Genomic DNA, 11,998 nt, shown 5'->3' with positions numbered 1-11,998 from the left:
AGAAAACATCATTATATCTTTCACTTATAACTCTCACTAATATGGAAAATTACAATTGAAACGTAGTTTGAAATAATGACAATAAAACAAAACAAAATTATGTTCACAATATGGCTTCATAAACGCGCCGAAGCAAAGATGAAATTGTGACAGAACTATTCACGGATTGTGTTAAGTCCGACAAATGGCAGCTGAACAAGAGATGAAATTGCTTGATCAAAACGTGTAGGGCCGTACTATACCATTAGGGCCGTACTATACCATCACATTAACCACTCCTATCACATAAATAAATTATTATCTACATGAATTGCCCTCTTGTTTTTTGTTTCATCCAATCAGATGCATTACAACTCTGTCGCCAATGTATGTATTTTTATGGTTTCTTAAAACAAAACAGAAAGGACATATAACGTTGTGTGGATATTTAAACATTGAACATAAATGGTTATTCCGATGATCACATGTATAGTGAACTGTTTGGAAATATTCTTTATTATTTAATGCCTTTCATATATCAGTTCTTTGTTATACATCATCCGTTGATATTGTTCCAATGGTCTGACGTCATAAAGAAAATCATAACAATGTCCTATTTTCTGCCTACTCCTACAGACCCAGGATCTTGTAGTAAGTTAATAAATATCTAACGGTTTGCTTTTATTTGACTTACGTTTCTTTACTTGCTATTTAGTTTGTCACCTGCAATGTGACTAACGCTGAATTTTCACAGTTTGGACTACTAGATTAAATACATCATGAACTGTTACTCCAGTTCACATTTAAATAGGAACGTTCAACACTTTACACATACTTTGAAAAGGAACCAATCAGCTACAATCAGTGTGACGGCACAAACACATTAGGAACGTTCAACGCATTACGCATACCTTATTAAGGAAATAATCAGCTACCATCAGTGTGACGCCACAATTGCATTGGGTACGTTTAACGCATCACACATACCTTAAAGAGGAACCAGTAAGCTATCATCAGTGTGACGCCACAATCGCATTAGGTACGTTATGACATTACACATACCTTAAATCGAAACCAATCAGCTACCATCAGTGTGACGCCACAATTGCATAAGGAACGTTCAACGCAATACACATACCTTAAAGAGGAACCAATCAGCTACAATCAGTGTGACGCCACAATCGCATTAGGTACGTTATGACATTACACATACCTTAAATCGAAACCAATCAGCTACCATCAGTGTGACCCCACAATTGCATAAGGAACGTTCAACGCAATACACATACCTTAAAGAGGAACCAATCAGCTATCATCAGTGTGACGCCACAATTGCATTGGGTACGTTCAACGCATTACACATCCTTAAAGAGGAACCAATCAGCTACCATCAGTGTGACGCCACAATCGCATTAAGAACTTTCAACACATTACGCATACCTTAAAGAGGAACCAATCAGCTACCATCAGTGTGACGCCACAATCGCATTAAGAACTTTCAACGCATTACGCATACCATAAAGATGAACCAATCAGCTATCATCAGTGTGTCGCCACAATCGCATTAGAAACGTTCAAAACATAACTCATACCTTAAAGAGTAACCAATCAGCTATCATCGGTGTGATGCCACAATCGCATTTCGCATTCCTTAGTAAGGAACTAATCAGCTATCATCAGTGTGTCGCCACAATCGCATTAGGAACTTTCCACACATAACGCATAACTTAAAGGAACCAATCAGCTATCATCAGTGTGACGCCACAATCGCATTGGGTACGTTTATGACATTACACATACCTTAAAGAGGAACCAATCAGCTATCATCAGTGTGATGCAACAATCCCACCATGAACGTACACGACATGATTCGTGTGACGCACACTTCTGCTTGGGATTATATTTAAGGCAGTTTTGCTAAGTATCATAGTCGTGAATTATGTAGGCTTCATATGCTTACCGCAATTTTGATAATCTGAAGTTAAGCAAGTGTTTTTTATGTAAGTCTTAGATTACCCGTAAATACAAAGCAACATTTCAACAATGCTAATGCTTATCTGACTTACAGGTTGAAAGAAAATGCCATTGTAACTCCCAAAGAAGTCCCGAAAATGAATTCCAACGATTGATTTGATTATGGACTCATTGACCACCTCTTAAATGACTGATTAACTAATAAAAGGCAGCCGAAAGATAATTTATTCTATGTATATGGATAAAAGTTGGGAAGGGTACTAGCTGCTCTATGCAAACTTGATTTAAAGTTAAATATTCATAGCACTGGAATATCCATATGTCAATAGAAAATCCCTGGAAGATCCTTGTGCATACTAGTGAAGGAAACTATCCGTTACTGAAAACTAACGGGTGGTCTGGAATGGTCACATGATATCATATCAGCCAATCAGACACAAGAATGATACTAACAGATAGAGAGGGGTTGTATAATTAATGTTAACTACAGACTTAACGAAGCGAATATTTTTGTAACCGTAAGGATATCTTTGTTAACTTGCGGGTTATCCAGTGATATACTTTTTTTTGGGGGGGGGGGGTGGATTTTACGATTGCAACCAATCAAACATTCTCCTTTAAAATATGTATGCTTCCATTCTCCTTTTCCGCCAATAGCCTTCCAGGATACATCAGGTAAGACAATCTACTTCAATTTAAAACAAAAGCAGTATAACTACGTGTACAGATCATTAAATGGAAGTGACATCACTTCCGGTGGAATTTAAAGGATAGTTCACAGGTTTTTTTTGTTTATGTAAATCTTAGACTACCCGTAAATAAAAAGCAACATTTCAACAACGCTAATGCTTATCTGACTTACAGTTTGAAAGAAAATGCCATTGTAACTCCCAAAGAAGTCCCGAAAATGAATTCCAACGATTGATTTGAGTATGATTTAATAGCGAGTCCCCAGAGTATTGTCCATGTATACACAAGATTGATTCTGATCAAGTAATTTTGTTTTCATTCTACTCCTCCATCATTAGTCTCCTGGTCATGTGGTAATACAAACTACTTCAATTTTATACTTACGGTAAAACAATAGCGGTAGCAACGTGCACAGATGACTGTTGGGTTAATACTAGTTCCCCTAGAGTTACTAATGCACAAACGGATGTTGGAAAATGTTTCATAAGTTGCACAAAAACCGTCTGTGACGATTGAACAGTTCATTGTCCCTCGAAATGCTTAGAATTCTTACCAATTAAGAAGAAAGGAGTTTCGTGTCAACGAATGTAAGAATGAAAGATCAACAAGTTTAATATCGATGTACCAAACAATTTATATCCTACAAATCTACATCAAAGGGGAAAAATGCGAAATGTATTCTGTTGTTTGATCAATTTTAATTTAATTTTTATATATAATATTCTGTAGGTTTTAGTCAAATTGATAAACTGCTTTCAGTTATTCTGTTATGTTCCTTGGTATCGAGGACGTGAATCTTTTGTATGTTTGTCTTTTGATAATAACACATGATACCACATGTATTTCTTTTGCTGTTTTACAGAGTTTTCATCGGACAGTAGCATTTACGACATGGGACCGTGTGTGTTTAGAGGTTCACTTAAGCTACATCGCGAACCATGGAAGTTAGACGATTGTACATTGTGTACTTGTTACAACGGTACCACAGATTGTGACATTATTACTTGTGCACAACCAAAATGTTCCGATCCTGTCAAAATACCAGGAGAGTGCTGTCCAATGTGTCCTATCAGTTAGTAATTGTTTCTTCACCTCCCCCATCTCCTCCTCCTCCGCCACCACCTCCTACCTCTCCTCCTCCTCCTCCTCCTCCTCTTCCTCCTTCAACTCATCCTTTATCTTTTTCTCATTCACCATCTCCTTATCTTTTCTCTTGCACTGTCCTACTCCTCCTCCTTCTTCTTTCCTTCTCTTCTCTTCCATATCATTCTCTTACGTCACTTCCTCCTCATCCTCATCCTCCTTCCCGCCTCTCTTTCTCTTGCTCCCCCTCCTTCCCTTCCCTTCTTACTCCTTAACTATGCATGTGTACGTGTGCGTAAATGATGTGTATAAATACATACTTTTGACCATCTTATTTTCTTTCACCCAGCAATGGAATTATTTAACTTGTTCAACCAATTCACGCCGGGTACAAGAATTACCGAGGGCGAAATGAACAGGTTCAGATTCGCGACAGAAATTGAAATATTCAAAGCACGGACGTCAAGGATAATACAAGGAGAAAATATGTGGAGGATAAGCGCTTGGGTCAGTAGAAACAGCGATGGTTCTGGAGAAAAATTTTCTTACAATGATAACGTGCTATCAGAAAAAGAGAGAGCTCTTGAATTTTCAAAAGCCATATCAGATTACGCACCTCCGGACAGGAGATGGACTTTCAACAAACTGCGTTACACATTTGACGCTACGGAGGGCGTTTGTGCTGACTTCAAATACTTTTGTATCAAGTTTAGTATGACGGATGACCCACAACCCAAGTTTGATCTTGATTTTACTTACACAGTTTACCGGGAGGAGTACGAGAGGCAAACAAAATGCGTTCGTCTGGGGATCTGTATAGGTAATTCAATCCAGATATCATATGTATTCGTTCGAATTTTTACGGTAGTTACGGTATCATTTTATTTTACGTGGATACATGCTTGCCGTGTATCTGATATGTGTCTTAATATCAGATATGTAAAGGAAGTTTCCTTTATAATGTCGGGCGAGAAGGAAGGTTAGGAATTGCCGTGGGGGTGGGGGGAGGGGGGATTCCAGAAGATTCCCTACTCTACTTCACACGCACAAGGATTTTCGGAGGATTTATACCACTGTACGTGGTTATACTGTAGAATTCCTGTAGCAGTGAAGAACATGGTAACTGTTTACTTAAAACTTTTTTGAAAAATGTATGTTGGACGAATGCTAAATTAGGAGGGAAGGGGTGGGTGACCCCAAAACACATAATAAGCAACCCCGGGAGGATACTTTTCGCTCTATTTGGAGCTGAAATTCAGTAGGTTTGAACTCTCAGGAAGCATGAGAATTAAATGTGTCATCATGTGACACTCTCACCATCATTTAACCCTCCCTCAATCCAAAATATCATTTTCGTCCATGCGACATTAAAAACAATATACCATAAGCCAGCTGATTGTGGGGTTAACATTACACCCCCTCCCCATACCAACACACTCCCTACCTCCAACCCCACACAAGCACACCACACTTAAATCCGTATTAAAATATTTTGCCAACTCCTTCCATTTGCACTAGTACTGAAAAACTGTTTTACAGTTCGTGCGCTTTCAAAGCAAATTCATTGCTAAACTATAAACATAGGACTGCAAGTCATTTACATTGTTGATATAAATAAAACTTTAGTCGATACTTTGCATGTCAAATAATAGAGGTAAGGGCTTTTATTCTCGGGAATACTGGTAAGGGCTTCCAACTCTTTTTGAGGGTAGGGTGGGAGAGAGGGGTGGGTGGGTTGGGGTTGGGGTTGGGGTGGGATGGACTGGTAGGCGTGGTGGGTGAGGGGGGGGGGAAGAACATCAGAGGGATTTGATATTCATACGGGCGTTTAACCTTAACGGCATGGAGGATAGAAGAGATTATTATTTGAGGGGAATATTCTGTTCGACTCATGTAGACGAATGAAGGAAATTTGAAAAGTGAACATCTGTTTTACCTCAGTATCACAAGCAACAACAATACAAGAAAAACGAGCAAAAAGCAGCAGAGAGAGAAAACCAGTTGTAACATTTAGCGAGACAATGACAGACTCTTGCAATGATATACTACTTTCTAGAACAGACTAAAGTATACACTTATTTTACGACGTTCGTCAATATTTTTCTTTTTTTCGTATTTAATGAATAGTAATGTTCTTTTTGTCTCTTAAACTAAAGTTCTGAAATTCGGTTACCAAAGCTGTTTTCCCCTTGTCCTGAACAATATTTAAACACTGTTTTCCTCTCTAGTTTCTAATTAAAAAACTCCCACTAAACATATCTGATTCAGTGTTACACATTTTCGTGTAAGCAGCACATGTAGAGTCAAACCAATGATAATATATGAGTGTAAGTGTGTGTGTGTGTGTAAATATGTCAGTGTGTTCGTGTGAATACCATCTTCCATCGTGTTGTGTGTATGTGTTCATGTTTTTCTTTGTTTCTTTTGAAGCTGATGGGGTTTTTTTCTCGCTTATTTCATCATTTTGATTTTCTATGTCAAATAAACTCATGTGTTTATCATTTACGATTAAACAAACAAAACAAGACAAGAATATTGTTTTCAATGTTTTACTCTACTCAAGAAACTGCAGTGTGATTTTGCGGATAGCATCGTGACCTAAAACCATTTCAGCCTAATAGCCCTTTGGCCTTTTTTTATATATTTTTTTTCATTTTGTATAGCCTATGTTAGGGCCGGTTTCCATTCACACTGTTCAAGAAGCATACAATACGTAATAACATATCACAGTTACATATTACTATCAACGATATCATACTAGTAATTGATAGTAACCCTAAGCTTTCACACAACAGACTACCAATAGCCTATATATATAGCAGTAGTATTTTGGTGCAACGCCTGGTTTGATATATTAGGTATGACTTAGGAAAAAAGTATTAGAAACTTGAAGTTAGTAACTCATCTAGGTGATATAATATTGCAATCTTTTCTCGTACCTAGTCCCAACATTTAGATCAAGTCTTTTCATACCCTGCTTTGTTTTCCAATCCCAATTTATCTACTTTTAGGAGTGATTGCCGAGACATTCGATTGGGAACTGATTGGAGAGAATCCAATTCCAGGCCAGGAGACTCCTGTAATTATCGACATCTACGTCACATTCAGGGATGACACACGTAATCTAGTGGGTGAGGGCCTTTGGCGCGTATCACTGTTTGGTAGTAGCGATCCTTTGGGTGATGGTCCTCGCTTTGGAGAAGTGGCCCAAATCCTCAATGGCGCGGAAAGTTCCACTGGCATTGCCAATGGCGACCCTCTCGATCTTGATGGTATTGAGACTGAATTTGAATATGGAACTATTGGATGTATTGAGGACGTGAACTACATTTGCATGGAATTCTTGAAAGGTGACGCCCCTGATCCAGAATTTACATTTACTGTGGAAGGAGGGCGTAATGCTGTTTCTCGAGATTCATTGGTACTTTGCAAACCACAAGAATGTCTGTCAAGTAAGTACTAGTGTAACCAGATTGAGACATGATGAGGGGTGGGGTATTAAAAGATGAAGTTTAAAGATGGTGCATCTGGAAAGGAACATTGCTTGGTAATATGATGGTCGTTTTGTAACTTACGGATGTTATTGTTAAATGTTTTAAGAGGGGGGGGGGATTCAAGATATATATGAGGATTCAAGATATATATGTTAACAATAGACGAGAAACAAATTCGGATAATTATTTGCAAAGTTTGAAAAATTTGAAGGTTTTGGTTAGATTTGCAATTCTCAATGTATGTTTTTCCTATCTTGTTACAGGAGTTGTTTTTGTTGATCTGGACCTAACTCTTATCAGTCCTGACATTATTGTGGAGAATAGCGACGACACCGACACGACAGTCAAACTGAACGCTATCACAAGTAAACAACTGACGACAGCGGTAGCTGGAGAGGATTTATGGCAAGTCAAAACTTTCTTCTCTACAGACCCCAACGGGAGAGGAAGACGCGTTAACGAGCAGCCACAGATCTTGACAGCTGTACAAGATGACCAGACTCTACCTTATGATGAAAATCTCGTCTTCGAAGAAGTGGACTTCCAGGTGGATTTAGCTGACCTAATCTGTGATGAGGTTCCATTCATGTGCTTCCAATTGGCGAAAAATCCTGCTGCCAGTATCGACTATACATTTGAGACACATCCAGTACAAGATCCATTTGTGGACTGCCTTAGCATGGAAGATGTTTGCAAAGGTAAAGAAGTTTTTTTTTAACATTCAACAACCCAAATTAAATTCTATTTTCGTAACTCCCCTTCGCCAATGTTAGCGGACTTAAATTACTAAATGTTTTTCAAAATGTGATTTCCTGCTTTCTTTATTAAAACCTGCCAAATTATTGTCTGATTTCGAAAATTGTGCAAACTTATATATTTTGGCATGCCCCATGTTTTGGTTTAAAAATATATCGTATATTATATTCTATTTTCTGAGAGGTTATTTAAAAAGATGCGTGATAATATAGTTACTTTTTACAAGTATACAGTGATCTACTCAACATAATTACTGTCATCCCTTCTTGATTTTCTACAATTATCGTCAAACATTTAGCTGTGTTTATAAATATATGAGGCTCATCTTTATTCATTTTTTTCAGGTGTTGTCTTCACCGAGTTAGCATGGTCTCGAGAAATCCCAGAAGATCACGTACCTGGAACTGACTCCCCTCTCTTCATAATTGAAGCAAGTGTCGACGTTGAATCTTACAGCCGAGAGGTGACAGGTGTAGATCTGTGGCAAGTCTCCGTATTTGCAAGCCGCGATATGTTAGGTAACGAGCGCAGTGATCCTATCTATTCCGACGTATTGACCCCCATCGACGCCGCGACCACCCTACCGCAAGGTGGGCCACTTACATTCCCCAGCTTGGAGACCCCTCCCTTTGCTGTTGATAAAATGGGTTGTGGAGAATTCCGGTTTCTTTGCGTAGAATTCCAAAAGGGTGATAGTCCTATCCCTGACTTCACCTATGACACCAAATCAGGTGACGACACCATCGTAAAATGCCATCCCGAAGATTGTGCAGATATGTAGTTAAGTTCACGGTATTAGTGGGGAGAACATATTGGAAAATGGCTATCCAATTAAATTAGTGATGATATTTGTGAATATTCAAAAATTCGCCCCCCCCCCCAATAAAAACACAAGCAAAAAATAAAGTAGCTTTTATGAGGTAGAGAGTAGGATGATTTTAAAGAAACGGAAAGCTTGCAATTATAAAACAATGGACACTAAGAAAATTGGAACAGAAAAAAAGGGTAATAAATGAAGTGCTTTCTGATTTGGTGGATAAATGACGTCATAGACGGAATGGTTAGCACCAATGAGAGCAGAGTAAAACAATATGGGTTATAGTGTTGAGAAGTGATGTGTATTTATTATAGGTAAGTTAGAAACAATAAAGTCTTCTGGAAGGGGGGGGGGGGGGTTAAAGCGCAAAGGAAAGGACCAAACGAGTGACGAAAACTGGAAGTGTTAAGACTCTGTCTGCATAATTATGTACCACTTAAGAGAATGAAAATAACTTTCACCAGAGCTCTCAGCTTAGTTAGATTCTCCACATGTCTATAAATGAAAGTCTCTTCCACATTCAACAAGCTGTAATGTAAAAAAATGTGTGAAGCATGGTGAACTATGCCAAACTAATAAATACAGCCTGAGGAATAAAGAGAGGTTTTTTATCTTTTATTTTAGAGATGCGTGACTAACCCTTTCTTCTCAAACCTTTCCGTCTATTGGTAAAGCTTGTAGTAGCTTTGTGCCATTCTTGATCCAAACTCTACACATGGCCACGTATATGGCGAGCCATGCGGGACAAACAGCTCATTATATGTCCTCGTATTAATTATTAGCCAATCATATATAAGGCTTAAATATATACGCGTAATTTTTCGAATTTAAACACGTATTACGTCGAATATATACAGGTATTAAATCATGCTGTTGTCTAGATTAAGAACGTTTGGCCTGGGTGTACGTCAATGAAGACTAACTTTGTAATCTCTCATTCATTGCACTGGCGAGGCTACAATGTGATAACTCTCAACCTCGTTTGTGAAAGCTATAAGACATGCCAGTTATTGTCTGATTTAATACGTGTATATATTCGAAATAATACACGTATATATTCGTATTAATACGAGGATATATTATGCGGTGTTTGTCCCATATGGCTTGCCATACACGTAACAACCAATGTCCATATCATGCATCCATCCCGCTACCATGGCAACCAGAAGTAACCCAACAATCACTTCCGCCATGGCGGAGATGAGATCTGAAACTCCCGTGGATTGCCCTTTGTTCGTATTGTATTTTGCTTAGTGTTTATTTCCTATAAATGGCCTAAGTGGACTCTTACTCCAAGAGGAGTGGGAGTGGGAGGGGTTGACTAGTCCATTCTCATTATCATTTTTATCAGGTTATTCACCAGAATTAATAATCATGATGTAAGATGGTCATATCTTACATAAAGTTTTGTTTTGTACCATAGTTTTACTATTAGTACACTGTGCAGTGCTCACTGTACAGAGGGGCTATACATTTGTACAGTATATCTGTATGTTGTCTGTGGTAGCAAAAGGGTGGATTAACACCTCTTCACTGCTACCTCTTCTGGGTTGCTAGGTATCTATCTTGTTCTTCCTGGAAATTAGCCCTAACAGGAAATGGGGTCTGTGTGTATATATTTTAGAAATAAAGGAGTTTTGTGAGTGTATAGGGAGTCAGGCAGTTGGCTATGAGTATCTGAGCAAGGCAGTTGCAAAAGTGGAGAAATATAGTTTTAATGGCTGGATAGTTCGTTTTAAATTAAAGTGTATTTACTTAAACATTTGGGTGCGCACCTCACGACTGTAAGTTATTTTATTTAATTCTTTGACTGAGCCCAGATCAGCTGTATATTGTTTGTTATTCATAATTATAATTTCTTTTGATCCAATCCAGTTGAGTTTTCCATTTTTTATGTGTCTTGCTCTGTGTTTGGTCTTCGCACCAAACTCAGAGTTCTTTAATCAAAAACAAACATTTATTTTCAGTGGCTAACACCCTTAACAATTAATTTCCCCAACTATCAATATAGGTGTAAACATGGATGGAACAAATTATCGTAATGTACGATCTGCAAGATTTGAACGTGAATAGTGAATATGACAGTACACAAATGCCTATACACATACTGCGTACAGTTCGAACAAAACCAAGCCTGGTAGTGCTAGTTTTGCGTCCATACATTGCATGAGCCTACAATGCTGGTATAGCCGAGCCTTCAAATTCAAGTAACTTCCTTATACTTAGGCGGTCATACATCAAGTTCTCAATCTTTCAAGAATGAACACAGGTCCACATAAAATACTTTCTTACGTCTGCGGGGTTGGGGGGTTTGGGGGGGGGGGGGTTGGGGTTGGTTGGAAACAAGTGAGAAGGGGTACGGGGAGGGATGAGGGCAAAGAGTGTAGGAGTGATAGTAAGCATCGATCATAATGATGTGTGTGGCATGCATGTTAGTGTTAAGTTGCAACATGTAGGTCCTTTGTGACTATAGCTGTTAGATAACTTAGCCATCATGTATTTTACAGTCAAAGCACACATACAGACATTAAATAACGTACTAAATTAAGGCCTCAACCCTTGTTATATAGAGTATATCGAAAACTCGAACGTAGTCTCGTTTTTCCGAGGAACGGCCAGCAAATCTTTCTAATTATCAGTTCAAGTTAATTTTTTTTTGATCTAATAATGCAAATTTCTACAAAAAATATGAAGTTAAGTTTCTTACATTTTATAACTTTATCAGTAGTATTGTGTTCAACTAAGCGACACGTCTGCTGTCTCACCTTGATCATTTTTTGCACAACTCCAACCCCACCCGGAGGCGTTCCCCTCCCCCCCCCCCCCCACCCACCGGCGTCACATCCAAGTGTGAGGTTCATAGTGTTGGGTTATTAGTAATGATACACAGACCCTGTCAATAACAATGATACACACCCTAGAGTAAATACTATAATGATTCACAAAGTTGTGACACTCAAATAGGTGGATTGGATTTACATAGTAGGTTTATCAATGTGACGGCTAAGTACAAGTGTGAGGTTCATCCATAGAAGTTGAACTAGAAAGAACGCTGACACAGTTTATCGCCGTGTGTTTAAACAGTGAAGTCTTGAAAAAGTGAGGGCGCTTTGCGTTGTACGGCAATATAGTTCCTTTATAGAGAACAAACTCTATACGGCAAAAGCCAGATCATTGGTACGTCTTCATACATACATTGTGCATT

General features: G+C 38.5%; 1 protein-coding gene across 4 annotated transcripts; it reads left to right on the top strand.

Moving 5' to 3' along the window:
* The first annotated feature begins 115 nt into the window (after positions 1 to 115).
* LOC139969394 (uncharacterized) lies at positions 116 to 8,851 on the top strand. 4 transcript variants are annotated; one of them, XM_071974316.1, is made up of 9 exons: positions 116 to 366; positions 616 to 630; positions 2,611 to 2,628; positions 2,982 to 2,996; positions 3,506 to 3,715; positions 4,076 to 4,546; positions 6,738 to 7,178; positions 7,484 to 7,918; positions 8,321 to 8,851. In XM_071974316.1, exons 1-9 carry the CDS (start codon positions 306 to 308, stop codon positions 8,755 to 8,757), a joined length of 2,103 nt encoding a protein of 700 aa, XP_071830417.1. In that variant the 5' UTR covers positions 116 to 305; the 3' UTR covers positions 8,758 to 8,851. The 4 variants fall into 4 exon arrangements, with proteins under 4 accessions (XP_071830417.1, XP_071830416.1, XP_071830418.1 ...); XM_071974315.1 differs by having other exon boundaries at positions 117 to 630; XM_071974317.1 differs by lacking the exons at positions 116 to 366; positions 616 to 630; positions 2,982 to 2,996 and adding an exon at positions 1,268 to 1,755.
* Positions 8,852 to 11,998: the final 3,147 nt, after the last annotated feature.

Source organism: Apostichopus japonicus, chromosome 7, assembly GCF_037975245.1.
Source record: "Apostichopus japonicus isolate 1M-3 chromosome 7, ASM3797524v1, whole genome shotgun sequence".
NCBI lineage: Eukaryota > Metazoa > Echinodermata > Holothuroidea > Aspidochirotida > Stichopodidae > Apostichopus > Apostichopus japonicus.
This window is presented reverse-complemented; position numbering and strand designations above follow the sequence as displayed.

Bases quoted from the DNA above. Each gene is read 5' to 3' on its own strand.
- LOC139969394 (XM_071974315.1), top strand. From the start codon at position 465: ATGTATAGTGAACTGTTTGGAAATATTCTTTATTATTTAATGCCTTTC. The intron at 4,547-6,737 runs GTAATTCAATCC...ATCTACTTTTAG, and splicing joins TCGTCTGGGGATCTGTATAG to GAGTGATTGCCGAGACATTC. The intron at 7,179-7,483 runs GTAAGTACTAGT...ATCTTGTTACAG, and splicing joins ACCACAAGAATGTCTGTCAA to GAGTTGTTTTTGTTGATCTG.